This window comes from Galleria mellonella, unplaced genomic scaffold (assembly GCF_026898425.1).
Source record: "Galleria mellonella isolate WM207_F2 unplaced genomic scaffold, CSIRO_AGI_GalMel_v1 utg65, whole genome shotgun sequence".
Lineage (NCBI taxonomy): Eukaryota > Metazoa > Arthropoda > Insecta > Lepidoptera > Pyralidae > Galleria > Galleria mellonella.
The window spans coordinates 13,386,399-13,405,363 of NW_026442138.1; the positions used below are offsets into that span (position 1 = coordinate 13,386,399).

Below are 18,965 nucleotides of genomic sequence, written 5' to 3' on the forward strand. Positions count from 1 at the left end.
CCGTTCCTTACGGCAGTCTATGGGGAAAACTTATGTCTAGCAGTGGACGGAAAATGGCTGAAATGATATGATAATGAGTCAATTTCACAGAACCAAATAACACATTCGTGTTTCTACCGTGAAGTAGTTGTGTTTGCATGGCTGTGTTTCGGTTTGAAGGGTGGGATATGGCGTGACTTTACAGGGTACAGAGGAATAACACCTGAGTTGTCAGGAATGGCAACGCATGGGGGGTATCATGGGCGAAACAGTATACTCTGTTATGTCCATGGTACTGCTCATGTCTATAGGCGACGGTTACTACTTTACATCATGTGGGCCGTCAGCTTGTTTGTCATTCTAAGTTGTATACAAAAAAAAAGAGACATCGTTAATACAAAAATGACGAATAAGGAACCTTCACCTTCTAGAAGTCGCTCAAATACATTATCTTTATTTCTTGCGCAGCTGGTTAAAAAATTAAGTGCTTTAATACTGGCAGCTTATAAAATACCTGTGAAGTTTGAAACGAAATTAATTGTTTTTCGAACACAATTAAATATTTCATTTATTGTTAATCCATTACTTAAGATTCGGAGTTGTAGTGAATAAGTAATTGGGAATTTCAAAAGCGAAGTATGGAACGAAAATTTTTTGTTTTCTTTTATACTTAATCGTATTATAAGTAACTTTAAAAAGTAAAGTTTTGTTGTAAAGGGAGGCCTTTTATACAAAAAATCTTTTTTTTTCTAATAAAAATGGAAATTTTCAATTGGTCTTTCTGTGAGTATGTTATGTAATGTATAAACAAAGTAAAAATATATTTTTTAATACATTTAGAATAGCAAACAAAATGACCGCCCACTTGAAGGCGACTGATAAGAGTCGCCTATAGACATACGTGATATTTTTCCAATTATGAATCGATTTTGATAGGCAATTTATTTTTGGGTCATATGAGGTTTACCCTTGGGTAAACCCCATCTGACCCAAAAACAATTGTTATCCAAATATTATTTTTATCCCGATTAAAGTCGCATTTTTTCGAAATCGATAGACATGTTAAATTATGTTATAGGTTTTTATTGTTTTTTTTTTATTATTTTGTTTATGATACCAGTACGTAAATTTCTAAACAAGCTAAATACAAAATTCCTAAATCGAGAACTCCAATTTAGTCTTTTTATTATACAACTTAGAATGGCAAACAAGCTGACGGCCCACCTGATGGAAAGTGGTAATCGTCGCCTATAGACATGAGCAGTACCATGGACATAACAGAGTACACTGTTTCGCCCATGATACCACCCATGTATTGCCATTCCTGAGGACTCAGGTGTTATTCCTCTGTACCCAATAAATTCACGCCATATCCCACCCTTCAAACTGAAACACAGCCATGCAAACATAACTGATTTACGGTTAAAATACGAATGGGACAGAGGTACCCAAGCAAACGACTTTTGTACAAAGTCTCCCTCTGGTAAAACCTCTGGTAACTGTCCAAAGTTGAACATAAGCTTTCCCCATAAGGGAAGTTTTGCCCGTAGTTGCCACGCTTGGTTGGCGGGTTGGCAACTGCATTTAGAGGTTTTTGATGAATGATTTAGAACATATTTTAAGAGGGACGCTAATGCCAATCCCTCCACCATAAGTTTCCTTAGTCGCCTCTTACGACACCCACGGGAAAGGAAAGCGGTGGCCCATTTTATACCGGGACCTACACAATCTTATATATATATATATATTTTTTTATATTTTATATATAAATTAGTTAAGCTGTACACATAATATAACATTCCTTTTTCGATTTTCGAAAAAGGAATGTTGCGTTGGTTTGGTCATTTGGAGAGGATGGATGAAAGAAGAATTACGAAAGAGATTTATCGAGCAAGAATGAATGGAGATGTCGGTAGGGGCCGCCCTAGACGGACGTATGTTGACCAAATAGGCGACGTGCTGAAGAAGAGCCAAATTAAAAGTACCCGTAACCGGCGAGCGTGTATGAAAAGATTGATGAATGTGCAAGAAGCGAAAGAGATTTGTTTGAATCGAAGCATTTGACGTTCCATTGTTTCTGCCTACCGTAATGGGAGACAGGCGTGACAGGTATGTATGTATGAGTTCGAATACCGACAAATCTCGACTTACCTATCACTATCCCAATTCTATTTTTATTTTGGCAACTAATAGTGAATCTAATATTACCTTGCATATTTCCAATACCAATACAAAGCGGATGGAAAATTAAAACCACTGTTAAGCCTTCTCTTTCCTCGTGTTTAGCTTTCAATAGCCGATAGACGGACTCGATGAATAGCTCTGACAATACTGGACTTCTAATGTGCTGGGCTGAATAGGAAGTGAAATTAATATTAGAAAGCCCACTGAGTTGTATTGATTAGAGAAGACGTGTGAATGTTCAGATGATATAATAAAATCGATTGAATTAATTAGGTATTGTAATTTTATGTTAATTATTGCACATATTACTATCGATTAAAATAATTCAACTTTTTATTTCAAATGCCTAATTAAAAGATTATATGGTGACATATTTTTATGATACGTAAAAGGGGAACAAGGTGACGGCCCGTCTGATGGAAAGCGGTAACCGTGATCTATAAACACGATAACAGAAATACGAATAACTTTTATTCGGTATTTTACATAATTTAAAACAGAACAAAACATTTATTAACTATTTAATATTACAGTTACTCAGTTAAAGAAAAGCGCCTTGGAAATTACGTTTATTAGAATGCAGTATTAAATTTTCAAATTATTAAGATTCTTAAATATGTAATACGTAGAGAAAGAGAGAGTGGAATGACAGAGGCCATATCTTGTTTCGTGTATATATACCGATTTGAGAGATTATTCTATTATAATTCGAGATCCAAATAAAGCTACTTTCAATATGGCGTTTCCAAATATAATGACTAACGTTTTTCGAAATTTCACAGAAAAAAATGATAAATGAAGTCTTATTTTTTTATCTCACGGTATTCTGTCACCTTATATAAAAATGCCGTGACATGATGTTTGTACCTGCTAATCTCCGAATGTTGTATATTATTTATACTAAACTAAGACATAAGATAGCTTTTATCTTGATAGGAAAACGTGGATTTGGTAGGTAAAATAACGTTTGCCGATTCTAAAATATTTCAAAATTAAAAACAATCTATAACCAATTCTCATCATAATGATGTTATCATCATCATTATCATCATCAATCATTATGTTTAATTTTTATTAAAAACTATTATTAAAATCGGTCCACAATCTATATGTAGATTACGAAGTAACTACACGAAATATCCAGTCAAATTATTCTTACGTTTAAATATCAGCTCCATACGAGATATCTCAGTGACAATATTATATAGAACTATTTCATAATGTTTCGAGTTTGCACTGGCTTTATTGATCTGTAATATATACGGAGTGTTCTATTGAGGTTAATACTGGTATCTCATTAGTACATTATAATATAAAAGTTTATTAGGTTTCCTCCTGTATTATATTATTTTAAAAATGTTTTATTAACACCAGGGTTTTTTATTATATATATATATATATATATATATATATATATATATATATATATATATATATATATATATATATATATATATATATATATATATATATATATATATAAACTATTTATATATATATATATATATATATATCTTAGCTTAATCCTAATTCGATTTCTTGATTCATTTTATGCAACCAGGTTTACTTGTCATTGTAGTGAAACAATTTACTTTTAGATTCATGGTTACGCGTTTTATTTTTAATCTAATGTATCTCATATTACATTTCACCGTAGACAGTTTAGATCGACATCTTTTGTCGGGTTTCAAGTCACTCTTTTTTGTGGAGAAAAATAATATTTTTTTTTGCACGACATTTTTTTTATTGTTAGGAAGGCAAACGAGCAGATGCTCCATCTGATAGGATGCGGTTACCATCGCCCAAAACACTTGCAACAGGAGAATAAAACAAAAATATGTATAAAAGAATTTAAAATTAAGAACATACGTATAAGTCTTTGCAAGCTGTTAAACAATTGCAGGCCAAACACTTCGATACGGAAGGGGCTTTCTAAAGGAAAGCATTGCAGTTAATTTGAATAACTAAAATTTATGTGAAGTAATCGTTTATTGAATCTATTTATTTATTTTTTTATTATTTTATTTATTTTCTAAAAAACTATACCTATGTCAAAATACCACAAGAGTTTGTTATACCCTATTATTGTTTATTTGTTTACTAGCATATTCTTCAAAAGGGGGGTAAGGAGGTTTCTTCAGGGTCGGCAACGCGCGCGTAATACCTCTGGTATTGCAGGTGTTCATAGGCTACGGTAACTGCCTACCATCAGGTGGGCCGTATGCTTGTTTGCCACCTCAGTAGTATAAAAAAAATAGCACGCTGTGTTTTCTTTAAAATGATTGTACACTAAGTATAAATAGATAGATCCATGAGAAATTATAATATTAAATCTTATCAGTGTAACAATTGCTGGGAGACCAAATAATGATAATAAAAAAATATGTCTTATATATCTTAGGACATATTATGTAAGTATTATTAAAAAAAGATTGTCCAAAATTCTCATGGAGATGACAGTAGCGAGACCGCGTGAGCGATGACGAGGGATACTTTGTACCACCATCACCAGAGGGAGACTTTATTCAAAAGTCGATTCCTTGTGCACCTCTGTCTTAATCGTGTTTCAACCGTGAAGCAGTTGTGTTTGCATGGCCGTGTTTCGGTTTGAAGTGTGGGATATAGCAGTGAATTTACAGGGTACAGGGGAATAACACCTGAGTCTTCAGGAATGGCAAGGCATGGGGGGTATTATGGGCGAAACAGTATACTCTGTTATGTCTATGGTACTGCTCATGTCTATAGGCGACGGTTACCACTTTCCATCAGATGGGCCGTCAGCTTGTTTGCCATTCTAAGTTGCATAAGAAGAAATAGTTTGAGTAGTTTATTAAATTTCTTAAACAACTTTTTGTTAGAATAAAAATATACGGCATTCGCATTATTGGCGCAATATAAGTCGAATTTCACATTGATCGCCAGCAATATATCTAGAATAAAAATTGATACAGTATATCCAAAGTGCTGAATGAATATTCAACGGCTATATATTGTACTTCTGTACAGTAAAACCTAGTCTGTGACTGCATGAATAATTCTCACGTCCAATTAGCCGGCTACTAATTACTGATCTATCTTGAACTGAGTGGAATAACAATCGTATTCGTTATCTCTATACTGAATGTTGTTTCAATAGAGCTTTATTTCATCGTATCACATCACAGCAACCGATAATTGTCCACTGCTGGACGTAGGCCTCCCGGGGGGATAATAGACTGTTAAAAATGGGGATTAGTATTTTTTTTATACAATTTAGAATGGCAAACAAGCTGACGGCCCACCTGATGGAAAGTGGTAACCATCGCCTATAGATACGAGCAGTATCATGGGCTTAACAGAGTATACTGTTTCGCTCATGATACCTCCCATACGTTGCCATTCCTGAGGACTCGGGTATTATTCTTTCGTACCCAGTAAATTCACGCTATATCCCACCCTTTAAAATGAAACACAGCCTTGCAAACACAACTGTTTCACGGTTGAAATACGAATGTGACAGAGGTACCCAAGCAATCGACTTTTGTACAAAGTCTCCCTCAGTCTGGTCTGATGAAAAATTTAGAATGAATTTCGAGCTACTTATATAAGTATTAGCATAGAAAAGATATACTTTTTAAGCGACTTTCAAACGCGGAGGTTTTGAATTCTCTTTTATTAGCTTTATGCCGGCTACCGCGTACGCGTGGATTACAGAAGTAGGACAATAGGACAATCAATAAAACAGACCACTAGATGGCGTATCATGATAAAACTGATGCAGATATAATTAAAATACGCAGATTTAACCTTTCTTTGCATGTTTTTTTTTATTGGTGAAATAAACCAAGGTGATATAATTCGTGTTCAACTTTTAAAGGAAAAATGGTGAAAAAAAAAATTTTATAGCTATGTTTTTTTTCCACAATCGACATTAAACAGGTATCCAGAATTTAGTTTTACGACTGGCCGCCTGCCTGACGTCAAATCTTTTTGAAAATGCATTTGGTAGTAATATCGACCATTGTCTATAAAAAGTAAAGGAAGTTGGTAGAAAAGGAATAAATATTTAGGGAGAAATGTGATACTGTAGTTGCGAAGGGGATACTGGGGTCATCATTCCATTATCATCCATTAAATAAAGTTCAATCATACAGTCACCACAATTTGATATTTTATTTATTCACAAGAAACATGGTAAGTGTATAGATGTTAATATATATGTTATATAGATATAAGTCCACATATTTTGCCATAATTAGGCATCCAAAATTTTAAACTTAAAAAGAATAAATGTTAATTAAATGAGTCATTAGAATTTGTAATGTTATAAAAAAAAACAAATATATCAAATATGTATAAATATAACACTTATCAACAATAAAAAAAATGTAATATCACTGTCAAGTCATGGATTGTTGCATTGTAACCTAAGAACAAGGAATTATATAGAAGGAATGATAAAATAAAAACTGTAAATCATATGGTTGCCTCCTTTCTTCTTATGCAAATATAGTTAGTAAAAAGAGGACGAAAGGTACACCATCGGTTGATATTTTTCTCAATTCATAGCATACTAGTGTAAAGAAAATTTGTATGTAAAATTTTTGTTCATTTACATTACTACTCGTAGATTATATATTCGACACAGTTTATGTAGACAGTATGCAAGTAGATTGTATCTGAATTTGGTAAGGTTATGCGGCCGTATAACATTTTCTATACACTAGCCTGCTATGAATTAACACTTTTATCACTCCTTCTATCCTTGTTCTTGGATTGTAACACGAAAGGTAATTCAAGTAGGTAAGCATTTTTGTATCAAAAACTTAATGCGCACTGTAAAAGGACTCCTCAACGATATTCTTTTTTTGATAACACTGAGGTGGCAAACAAGCATACGGCCCGCCTGATGGTAAGTGGTTCCGTAGCCTATGAACACCTGCAATACGAGAGGTATTACGCGTGCGTTGCCGACCCTTAAGAAACCTCTTTACCCCCCTTTTGAAGAACTCCATGCTGTACGCTCTTGGGAAAACCTCGACAGGGAGCTCATTCCATAACCTGAGTGTTCGTGGGAGGAAACATCTCTGAAACCGCGCAGTACGCGACCATTGAGGCTGTAGGATATGAGGATGAACTCCCTGTCGATGGCGAACTGTACGATGATAGAAAGTGGCCGTGGGCATCATATTGAACAATTCCTCTGAGCACAATCCGTTGTACAAGCGGTAGAAAACGCAGAGTGAAGCAAAATCTCTTCTAAGACTTCGATGCCGCTTGTAAGCCTGGGATTACCGACAATTGTCATAGCGCGTTGTTGCAACGAGACAAAGGGTTCAAACTGGTATTTAGCTTCTCCGGCCCATAAGTGACAGCAATACTTCATGTGGGGCCGGATTTGCGATTTGTACAGCATTAATCGCTGATCCGGCGTGAAGTAATGCTTCGCTCTATTGAGCACACCGAGTTTTTTGGATGCCAGTAATAATAATTCATAAAACTATTGACATATAGTATATGTTTGCTCGATACCTATTGCACGAGTATGGAACAAATTTCGCCACAGTACGTGAACCATGACTGATATGAAAAAAGTTTTACAGCTTTATAACAAAAGTTTGACCGCATACGACACAAGTTCGGCAAACGGTCATCGTTCTTGTACATCGTTTGCGCTCGCAAATGACTTGGTTTTGTCCAAACGGATGTTATACTGAGCTTAAACAAGATCCGAGTATGATAGTTTCGAGGGGGAACCACGAGGAGGTCGACCTGGTTGGGTATATTGCTACAATGGGACTTTTAGTCTTCATTACTAACAATATCTTTCCCCCGCATGTGCAGGCCAGGTTTCTATTCCATTATTATCTATTAAAAAAAAATCTTATTCTGATTAACTTAACCAGTCACATAGATATATGTGTATGTAGACAGGTGAGAATGAAAAGGCAGGTCAGTTAGCTCATCACGAATTCAGCACGATGGTTTCCAAGGGGGTCAACGTGAAGGTTAACCTGACAGGATATGTATTGCTGGCATGGGATAACATTGGGCCTATACCATTCTTCATCCCAAATTGTCGGTGCGTACCAAATTTCATAACAATTGGTCTATTGTTAAAGTGCCATGAAGTAACAAACGAACTCACTTTCAAACACTATATATATATATATATATATATATATATATATATATATATCATAGTCATCATATATATATATATATATATATATATATATATATATATATATATATATCATAGTCATCATGTAGCATCCCTCTTAAAACATCTGTAAAAAACTATCTATAATAAATATCTAATTGCAGTTGCCAATCCGCCTGCCAAGCGTGGCAACTATTGGCAAAACTCCTCTTATAGGGAAGGCTTATGTTCAACAGTGGATAGTTAAGGGCTGAAATAATAATAAAAATGTATATATAAAAGATATATATAATACTAGCTTTTACCCACGAATTCGCTTACCTGTAGTGCTTCTTTAAAATTTTTGTATCTTTTTGCAGGTGTCAGCCGTCGTTGATGACGTCTATCTAGAACATTCGCATGTGGCTGGTTCCTTCACGATGCTGGCCAGTTCCAGAGCGCATGTCGGGGGGTCGTTGAACGCGAGGGCCTTGCCTGGTGCACGGGTTCATACGAACTTCATCGGATGTTTGAAAAAGGTTCGTTTCATATTACGGCCAGTACTTAAAAAAGAATAAACACGACGGTCCTACCAAAAAGTAAATATAAAAAAAAAAACAAAGGTATTCGAGATGATGCAATGACTTCAACAATACTTCCCCCCCTCACATACAAATCTCGTCAGACATTTAGAAGTTATGGTGGAACACAGAAATTTAGATACATATCTGGGCATACAATACAATACATTTCACGATTGTCGGTCTAGCCGCTTTGGCTCCGAAACATCACAAACTAACTTTTACAATTTGTAATTAAGATTTCATAGTGTTGGCACGTTTCAAAACTGTTTATTTTCTTTTACGTTATCAAAGTTTCCCGTCGAAGACAGAGGCTAAAGTCAAAAGTTTAAAGTGCCACTCAGGGTTTAACTTGGATATTAATTTTGTATACTTTGTTTTGAATTTCTTGGGTCTTAATCGAGGTTCGGTGTATTAACAGAATTGATAATCCATGTGATTTCAACCGATTTTAAAAAGGGTGTTATTAATTCGATTTTATGTGTATTTATATATTACAATTATGGAGTACAAAAGATGGTCTTATCAATTAAAGCAATTTTTTTCCAGACATCCTTTCGGTAGAGGAGAAAAGCGAAAATAACCAGATATATATTGGTTAATACTGAAAGCCACTTTTTGTACCAATTTCTATTAAAATTTAGTGTATTTGTTATTTTTTAATTAGTGCAATAAAGTATAAATAAATAAATAATATCAAGATTTTGCGGAGATCACACAAGGCAAGCAAATTGATATACCCCTTCTTTTTGATTCGTTCAAATTTTAAGCTTGCTCCTATATATTTTTTTAATAGGTGATAATGCATGGGTGACCCCACTTGCGCTATCGGTATACACCAGCGGGGCACCAGTGAGAGATGATAGGTGAGAAAGCAGGTCAGTTAGCCCATCGTGACAAATTCGATAAGAATGGTTCACGATGGTTTCCAGGGGGAACCACGTGGAGGTCGACTTAATAGGGTATATTGCTAGCAATAGGGCTGTCAAACTCCTTTGCCAACAATCCCTTTTCCCCTGTTTTTTTATTTATTAGACTAGTTTGACCGTGTTGATAGACCCGGACAAATAATAGCAGGTACTATATGAGGTGGAGAAGGGCTAACCCTTTTTACGTACCTATGTACCAAATTTCAACAGCTCGAAACATTTAAGTCGCCGGTCTCTATTTTTGTACTCAGTACCCTTCCTAATGTAGTTTCTTCAGTTCTGTACCAGAATTAATTACCAGAGGGAGAGTTTGTACAAAAGTCGATTGTTTGGTTACCTCTATCCCATTCGTGTTTCTACCGTGAAGCAGTTGTGTTTGCATGGCTGTGTTTCGGTTTGAAGGGTGGGATATGGCGTAAATTTACTGGGTACAGAGGAATAACACCTGAGTCCTCAGGAATGGCAACGCATGGGGGTATCATGGGCGAAACAGTATACTCTGTTATGTCCATGGTATTGCTCATGTCTATAGGCAACGGTTACCATTTTCCATCAGGTGGGCCGTCATGTTTGTTTGCCATTCTAAGTTGTATAAAAAAAATTGTATTATAGGTGGAGTTCTCAGCTGATACGCTACGTCTGAACCTCATAGACCTGGCGAGGACCGGCAGCAAGCTGATCACAGTCACCGGACGCCTGGAGTACGCATGCACGGCTATCGACTCTGCGGATCCTGTAACTTTCACAACCAGAGACGCCAATCTGGTAAGTGGAATAATAACCTTAATAATACCATTGTACAGTTAAAAAGCCCATTGAGGCAAAGTACAATCGATTCTATGAATACAATCGATTCGGTCAGCGCTCACATTGGAATGAATAAGACAGTGCATGTCGCTATCTCATTCTATCAAACGCATTCGACGATAAATGTTCTATCAATAGATTAATTTGTAGTTTTTTTCTAGGGAGGCAGGTGTATTATTGTATATGTATGTTTATATATGTATGTTTATATATGTATATTTGTATATTATTTATTATTGAGTCCACGTAGGGATTAAATTTCGAAGTTCTATATAAAGTCTGTATTGATATATTGCTTTTCCATTGACTTCTCAACTGAGAAAAAAACATTGTTATGTTGTCTTATTAATAAAAAAAATATAATTCATAATATATTTTCTTTTCCATTTGATAGATAGACAGATATTGTTTCCTCCAAAAGATTACAATAGTAAACTTATTATACATACAAACAATTACAAGAAATGATCGTATTGAGAAAAGAATGGGCGTCCTTATCGCCAAAAGCGATCTCTTCCACGTTTGATCGGAGGCTCGATGAAGATTCTATTATTTCTAAATATGGAGATGTAACACATGAAATAATGTAAATATATATCCCTATACATTATTATATATATACACATACATATACATACATACATATGTATATAAACACCTACATAAATACATAAAAATATAATAAAAATGTTGCTCACATGTGTACTTAAAACACAAAGTTATAAAATTTTTAGTTATTTGAAGAAATAAGTATGCTAATCAGACAAATAAACAAATTAAGAAGATGAAAATTTGCTTCAATAAAAATTCTATTTGTTTTAATATTCTGCAGACATTTTATTTTTCGTATGGAAACTATTCCATAGCTGTACAGCTTGCACCGTGAAAGATTTGTCGTAAAAACTAGAAAAATGTACTGGCGTCTTGAGCAGGAGGCCATCAAAAAATTTTACGGAATGTAGAAACTCAAACCACTCCTTCAGAAAGCGAGGGGAAGAAAAGTTAAAAAGGATATTGTGGAGCAGAGAAAGAATGTGAACATTATATTATGAGTGAACGATAAGAATGGACACTATTCAAGGATAATCCAATTTGCTTTTGTGATCCATAACTAGAACACTTCCCTACTGAACCATCATCATCATATCAGCCTTTAACTGTCCACTGCTGAACATAAGCCTTCCCCTTGGGGGGTTTTCCAGCAGTTGCCACGCTTGGCAGGCGGATTGACAACCGCAGTCAGGCTTTAGAGATGTTTTAAAAGGGACGCTGCTGCCCATCCCTCGCCGTCCCTTAGTCCTCTTTTACGACACCCACGGGAAAGGATGGATTGGCCTATTCTATGCCAGGACCACACGATAGTGGCCGTGTGGTCCTGTGAATAAAGCCATATAATATAACAGATTGTGTTCTGAAGTATGCTCCGCCTGCAGCCACATTTCACCACCGCATTTCTGGCCATCGTATTATATTATATTGTATACAACAATTACATTGTTATAATTTATTTTGAATAAAAATATACAAAAGGCGAGTTTAACTCTGTAAGAGTTCTCTTCCAGCAAACCTTGAGTGGAAAGGAGCATTAGTATTTTTTTTATGGGTGATCATGGAATGGTACCCGCGCTATCGGTATACACTGGCGGGGCACCAGTGAAAGATGATAGGTGAGGATGAAGCAGGCCAGTTAGCCCATCGTGACGAATTCAACAAGAATTGTTCAGTTGTGTGTTCATTACGATGGGCTAACTGACATGCTTTTTTTTATTATCCTAGGTGGATATCATCCCTCACTAGTGCCCCGCCAGTGTATACCGTTAACGCAGGCGGGGTTGCCACTCCATTTGCATCCATTAAAAAAAATGCTCCGATTTTAACAGACCTCTTTCGACTTCTACATATTCGTCAACATATTTACGGGGTTACCATTCCATTAGCATCCATTAAAAAAATATAAGAACAAAACAAACATCTGGCCTAATGTTTGTTTGCCACTATAGTATGTAGTTTAAAAAACATTTGATTATACAAAACGTCACTGGTGTGTTACCACCAAAACGTTTTATAACTCTAAAATTACTGATGCGAACACAGTCGTACGATAAACTTTTCACACACTTCATTACCCCGCAATGGGCGACCGCGGCCCGTCGCAAAAACTAAGCACCAATTAAAAACAATGGGCACGACGATTGAAGAATCGTCCCCGCTTGCGATCTGATTCTAGTGATGGGACTCAATTTGATCGAATGATCGAATTTTGTTCATTCAACAATACAATCGATTATTAAATATCATTATTATCTATACTTATAATATATCTGTAGAGAGATCAATTCTGTACATGAAATATATTTCCAAAATAACTATCGGGGGGTGATTAGTGATCGATACTGATGCCAAAAATGCAATCAGTAAAATTTTTATCCGTCTGTCTGTATGTTCGTTATAGAAACAAAAACAACTAGACGGATTTTACCGAAACTTGGTACAATTATTCTTCATACTCCTGGGCAGGTTATAGTATACTTTTTATCACGCTACGATCAATAGGAGCAGAGCAGTGAAGGGAAGTGTTAAAATTGTCCACCTGTGCGACGCCAGGACGGGCTGCTAGTTATTACATAAGAGTATTATTATTATATCGCCGTGTGATCCTGCCATAGAATGGGCGATCCCTTCCTTTACCGTGAGTGTCATAAGAGGTGACTAAGAGAATTTAACAGTCGCGGGACAGGCAACAGCGTTCCTCTTAAAGTATCAACAAAATCAAACTGCGTTTACCAACTTGTCTGCAAAGCGTGGCAACTACTGGCAAAACCCTCCTTATGGGGGAGGCCTAAGTTCAGCAGTGGACTGATAATGGCTGATATGAATGACCAATGAATGAATTCCTATTATTACCAAAAAAAAAAAAAGAAATTTCAATTATATTACGTGATCAAAATATTTCAAAGCATGCAAGATTTGAACTCACACCTTTTAAGACAATGTTGAAAATATCGAAATTGCCAAGTGTTTTCTTTCTAATCATAAAAAAAAATGTTTGCAACCGATTTTAGTATTAGACATTTCTTGTATCAGCCGTCTGCCTATCAACTGTCTATTGCTAAACAAAGCTTTCCCCTAAAGGGGGATTTTGCCAGTAGTTGTCACGCTTAAGAGAGACGTTAGATATTTACATTAGTTTTTTTTTTACCACTGAGGTTTTTTTTATGCAACTTAGAATGGCAAACAAGCTGACGGCCCACCTGATGGAAAGTGGTAACCGTCGTCTATAGACATGAGCAGTACCATAGATATAACAGAGTATACTGTTTCGCCCATGATACCCCCCATGCGTTGCCATTCCTGAGGATTCAGGTGTTATTCCTCCGTACCCAGTAAATTCACGCCATATCCCACCCTTCAAACCGAAACACAGCCATGCAAACACAACTGCTACACGGTTGAAACACGAATGGGACAGAGGTACCCAAGCAATCGACTTTTGTACAGTCTCCCTCTGGTAAGTTTCTGCTTGCTACAGCTATTACGAATAATACTGTGCATACCTAGTCATTTTTACAGTAGAATGTCTGCTGTATGCGCTTCTTTCTGGATTAAATTCATTGTTATTCATGTCACAGTAATAGTTCTCTTATGTCCCTCGTTGAATTTCGTCTGTCCTTTTATCATTTTTACATATGCATACATATTCGTTACGTCTGTCTCTCGTTGGTGTAGGCAGTAACAATGGAATGCTAAATGCTCCGATTTGGAGGGATGAGTAACTACCAATATACCCTAACAGGTCGAACTCCCCGTGGTCCCCCCTGGAAACCATCGTGCTGAATTCCAAGTGTATTCATCACGAAGGGCTAACTGACCTGCCTTTTCATCCTCACTTATCACTTCCCTCACTGGTGCCTCGCCCGCGTATACCGTTAGCGCAGGCGGGGTTGCCATTCCATTATCATCCATTAAAAAGTGCTCCGATTTAAACAGACCTCTTTCGCCTTCTCTATATTCGTCAATATATTTATACACGCTCGCTGGTTTACGGGTACATATAATTTGGCATTTCTTAAGTTCGTCGCCTATTTGGTCTACATAGATAGATAATTTATTTGCATTACTTACAGCACGCAAATTACAACATATATTGATATACATAAAAAGTGAGATAACATAAATAATTAAAAAAAAAAATACATAAAGCTAAATACAATTTTTCGTTTGTGCGTGTGCCATAACAATACAAAATGGCCGCAACTCAGTTTATTGCTTCACCTTCAAAAGAGCAAAACACTGATATTCTGTTGCGGCCAAACATACGACTGTCTAAGGTGATTCTTAACGACGTCTCTCTTCATTGTTTGAAAAATCTTTTTTAATTCTTTTTTCATCCTTTCTCTCTAAAAGGCCAAACCAATGCAACATTCCCTTTTCCATCTTTGTTACTTTGTCATCTTTCAGTGTATACTTATTTTTAATTATATTATTTCTTACTTAATCTTTTAATGTAATACCACATATGCTTCTCAAAATTCTCATCTTTGCAGTATTTACTCTGCTTTCATGCTTCTTCAGCCATATCCACAATTCACTTCCATAAATGAGTATTAATATCAGTACTCCCGGAATTATGTCAAGGTGAGCCTTGCTCAATACATTTTTGCTTGTCATAACTGAGAAAATTATTAAAAAAGTTAATAATAATAAAGTTAATTAATCATATGTATATAAAGGGCCATCAAGTAGTGTATTGAATTACTAAATCGATTCAAATAATATACGAGACAAAATCAATCATATTGAATAATGGATATAGAATCTAAACCAGAGGGAGACTTTGTACAAAAGTCGTTTGCTTTACCCCTGTCCTATTTGTGTTTCTATCGTGAAGCAGTTGTGTTTGCATGGCTGTGTTTCAATTTAAAGGGATTATGGCAGTAAATTTACAGGGTACAGAGGAATAACACCCGAATCTACAGGCAACGCATGGGGGGTGTCATGGGCGAAACAGTATACTCTGTTCTGTCCCTAGTACTGTTTATGTCTATCGGGGACGGTTATCACTTTCCACCAGGTGAGCCGTCAGCTTGTTTGCCATTAAAATAAAAATAATCTTTTTTAATTATTGTTTTTATTTCATTATTATAATTATATTTATTCAATTAATGATATATTCGGTGAATGATATTGAACGAATAGTACTGAATGAAAACTAAACTTGCACCAAATCACTCGACCATGTCGTTTTACTCGAGTGTTCTTACGAATCGACCCTTCAATTTGGTCGAGTGCTCGTCCGTTCGTGATTAGATTGAATTGGCGACCGCAGTATTCGGTTCGAGCTATTTCGTGGTAGTAGCAGTTGTGGTGATTGCTTTAAGACCTTTTAAACGTTTCCTTCAAAATGCACTTTACTCTCTTTCCATTCTTTTATTTTGCTCTCGACATTTCGATTTTTACTTTATTTCGTAAAAATAAATAATCTTGTGTGCACATTATTAATTATGAAGACTTTTGTTGTAAGATCGTTTAAATGAAATTGAAATTGCTATAAGTATTATATACATATACATACATACAATTACATACAACATATATATACACTACTATTGAACTTATTATATGGCAGTTTGAGATAATAATATTCGTTGCCAATACCAAATTTCTGTTTGAATGATATTGAGATCGATTCATTCCTTTAATCATTCGATATATAGGGTTATTCGTATTTCGAAATATATGACCTATGCTATATATATACAGTACAATCTTGTCTACTTTCGGAGGTGGGAGGCCTGTCGACGTATCGACTAGATGTTGGTTGAGGTTCCTCAGAGTAAACGGTGCTGATAGCGCGCGAGTTTTCAGATCCGCTCGCCAAAATACTTTTTCCCACCGTACCCACCGCACTATATATATATATATATATATATATATATATATATATATATATATATATATATATATATATATATATATATATATAATATGTTTATCATGTGTGCATTTATTCTGCACATGAAAATTAAATAAAAATTTAAAATAAATGGTAACTCCAGCTAACAAAATTAATATAAATATTAAAGTTACCTACATAGAATAGAAAAATGTATTTAGTGAATAAAGAAGGAAGGTAACGTAAATAGAGTAAAATTTTCAAATTCCAACTAAAACAGTAAATTATTAATACCATATTTAATTTATTAGTTTCCTTCGTTTTTTGGCGATATGATTAATACGCCACTATAAATCCAGTTTTGTGGTACACTGGAAATAAAAAATAATAACTCTTGACCCATTCGGGTCTAGCCATTAGGGTAAATTTTAACTGGCAGCGATACACAAAACGAGGGTAGATGGAAATAACTGATTTAGTGCGAAGATAAGAGAGGCAATGGTTCGTGAACACGGTTGTTGGACGTTGATATTTCAAATTTTTTTAAAAGCCTGATAACTCTTGCTGTTGGGAGAAAAGGACTAGTTAATATACCATACAATTCTATCATAGTTGTGATTGACATTGGTTAAAAAGATTTTCGTTCGTAGCGTTTGTTGAATGTATAACATGGCAACATTGACAAAATGGCGGGAAACGTTAAACATGGCGATGTTCTGAGGAATGAAACTAAAATTAAAATACTTGACGCGGGCAGAAATGGTCGTAAAAATAAAAATCGATTACCATTGAAGAAAAGTAAAGAAAAGAAAACTCTGCCTTCTTGTTTTATAATACATGCCAAATCCAGTATCATTTATTTCGTTAAGTAGTAAATTTATCAGAGGGAGACTTTGTACAAAAGTCGTTTGCTTGGGTACCTCTGTCCCATTCGTGTTTCAACCGTCAAGCTGACGGCCCACCTGATGGAAAGTGGTAACCGTCGCCTATAGACATGAGCAGTACCATGAACATAACGTATACTGTTTTGCCCATGATACCACCCATGCGTTGCCATTTCTGAGAACTCAGGTGTTATTCCTCTGTACCCTGTAAATTCACGCCATATCCCACCCTTCAAACCGAAACACAGTCATGCAAACACAACTGCTTCACGGTTGAAACACGAATGGGACCATGCAAATGACTTTTGTACAAAGTAAAACATGCAAATAATCATATGAACATCATACATGCATATAAGTTCTTATAATTATAACTGTATACATTACGTAAATAAATAAATATAATATATAACATACATGTACATTTATCTATATATTAATAATAATAATAATATTTATTTAATTAGACTACATAAAGCCCATTTTGTTAGTTACAAATCGACTTAACCTATGTTAGTAAATATATTAATACGTGAAGCAAAAACTTTGTATCCGTTTTTACAAAAAATGCGCGGTCGGAGGAGTATGAAATTTGGCACACTTGTAGTTTATATAGAGGAGTGCAGAATATTAATATATTATAATATTTAATATATTATAATCATAATATTATTTTAATAATATGCATAAAATACATTAAATTAAAAAAAAAATTTCACACAGTACCACGTACTCTTTTTTTGATGGGTGAAAATGGTATGGTAGCCCCGCCTGCGCTAACGGAATACGCTGGCGGAGCACCAGTGAAGGGTGATAGATGAGAATGAAAACAGGTCAGTTAGCCCATCATGATGAATTCATCAGGAATTATCCATGATAGTTTCCAGGGGGAACCGCGTGGAGGTCGACCTAGTTGAGTATATTGCTAGCAATGGGATTCTCAGTCTCAATTACTAACAATCACTTCGCCCGCTTCACTACCACGTATTTGACGCACACACGCATGTATATTCTTATGTTTATTGTTAAAGTCTGTGGTCAAATTGAGAATAGATTAATATTGTTTTTCTTTAATATTATTTGTCTATAGTCTTACTGAATGTCAAATATAGTAAATTAATTCAATACAATGAAAGAATCTTGGCCTATATGAGAGAATAGACTAAACGTACAGTTATAAAATTATTCACATTCTATATCATAGAAGTATTATTGCAATAGTTATATACATACATATATATACATATATAATATATTGATTTTATCTATATAATATTATATGTATGTTTATTTCTGTCTGCCTTCATTAATGTAATTATACTTGATAGAAAACAAATGACTATGTTCAAATTTTGTCCTTTGTAACTAAGGTGTTGACTAAATTGTCTTTTAAATACATATTGTCATTTTCGGCGATAATTATTGGAAATCATCAATCCAAATTGTTTATTCACATGACAATTCATGTGAATAAACAATTTGGATTGGTTATATTCGTATTTGTTTATAATTCAAACAGTAGGCTAGCAGAAGATCATTCTAGTTCTTACTTTTTCAAACCTTGCCAAAAGTATCTTTTTTTTTTAT

The 18,965-nt window shown here is 35.1% G+C and overlaps 1 protein-coding gene across 5 annotated transcripts in view; it reads left to right on the top strand.

Moving 5' to 3' along the window:
* LOC113510250 (neurexin-1) overlaps nt 1-18,965 on the top strand; it is a 261,039-nt gene that overhangs the window by 206,062 nt on the left and 36,012 nt on the right. For all 5 annotated transcript variants that reach the window (XM_052900440.1, XM_052900439.1, XM_052900441.1 and 2 more), the window contains exons 9-10: nt 8,665-8,823; nt 10,407-10,559. In XM_052900440.1, the coding sequence (XP_052756400.1) occupies nt 8,665-8,823; nt 10,407-10,559 (312 nt within the window). The remainder of the gene's footprint in view (nt 1-8,664; nt 8,824-10,406; nt 10,560-18,965) is intronic.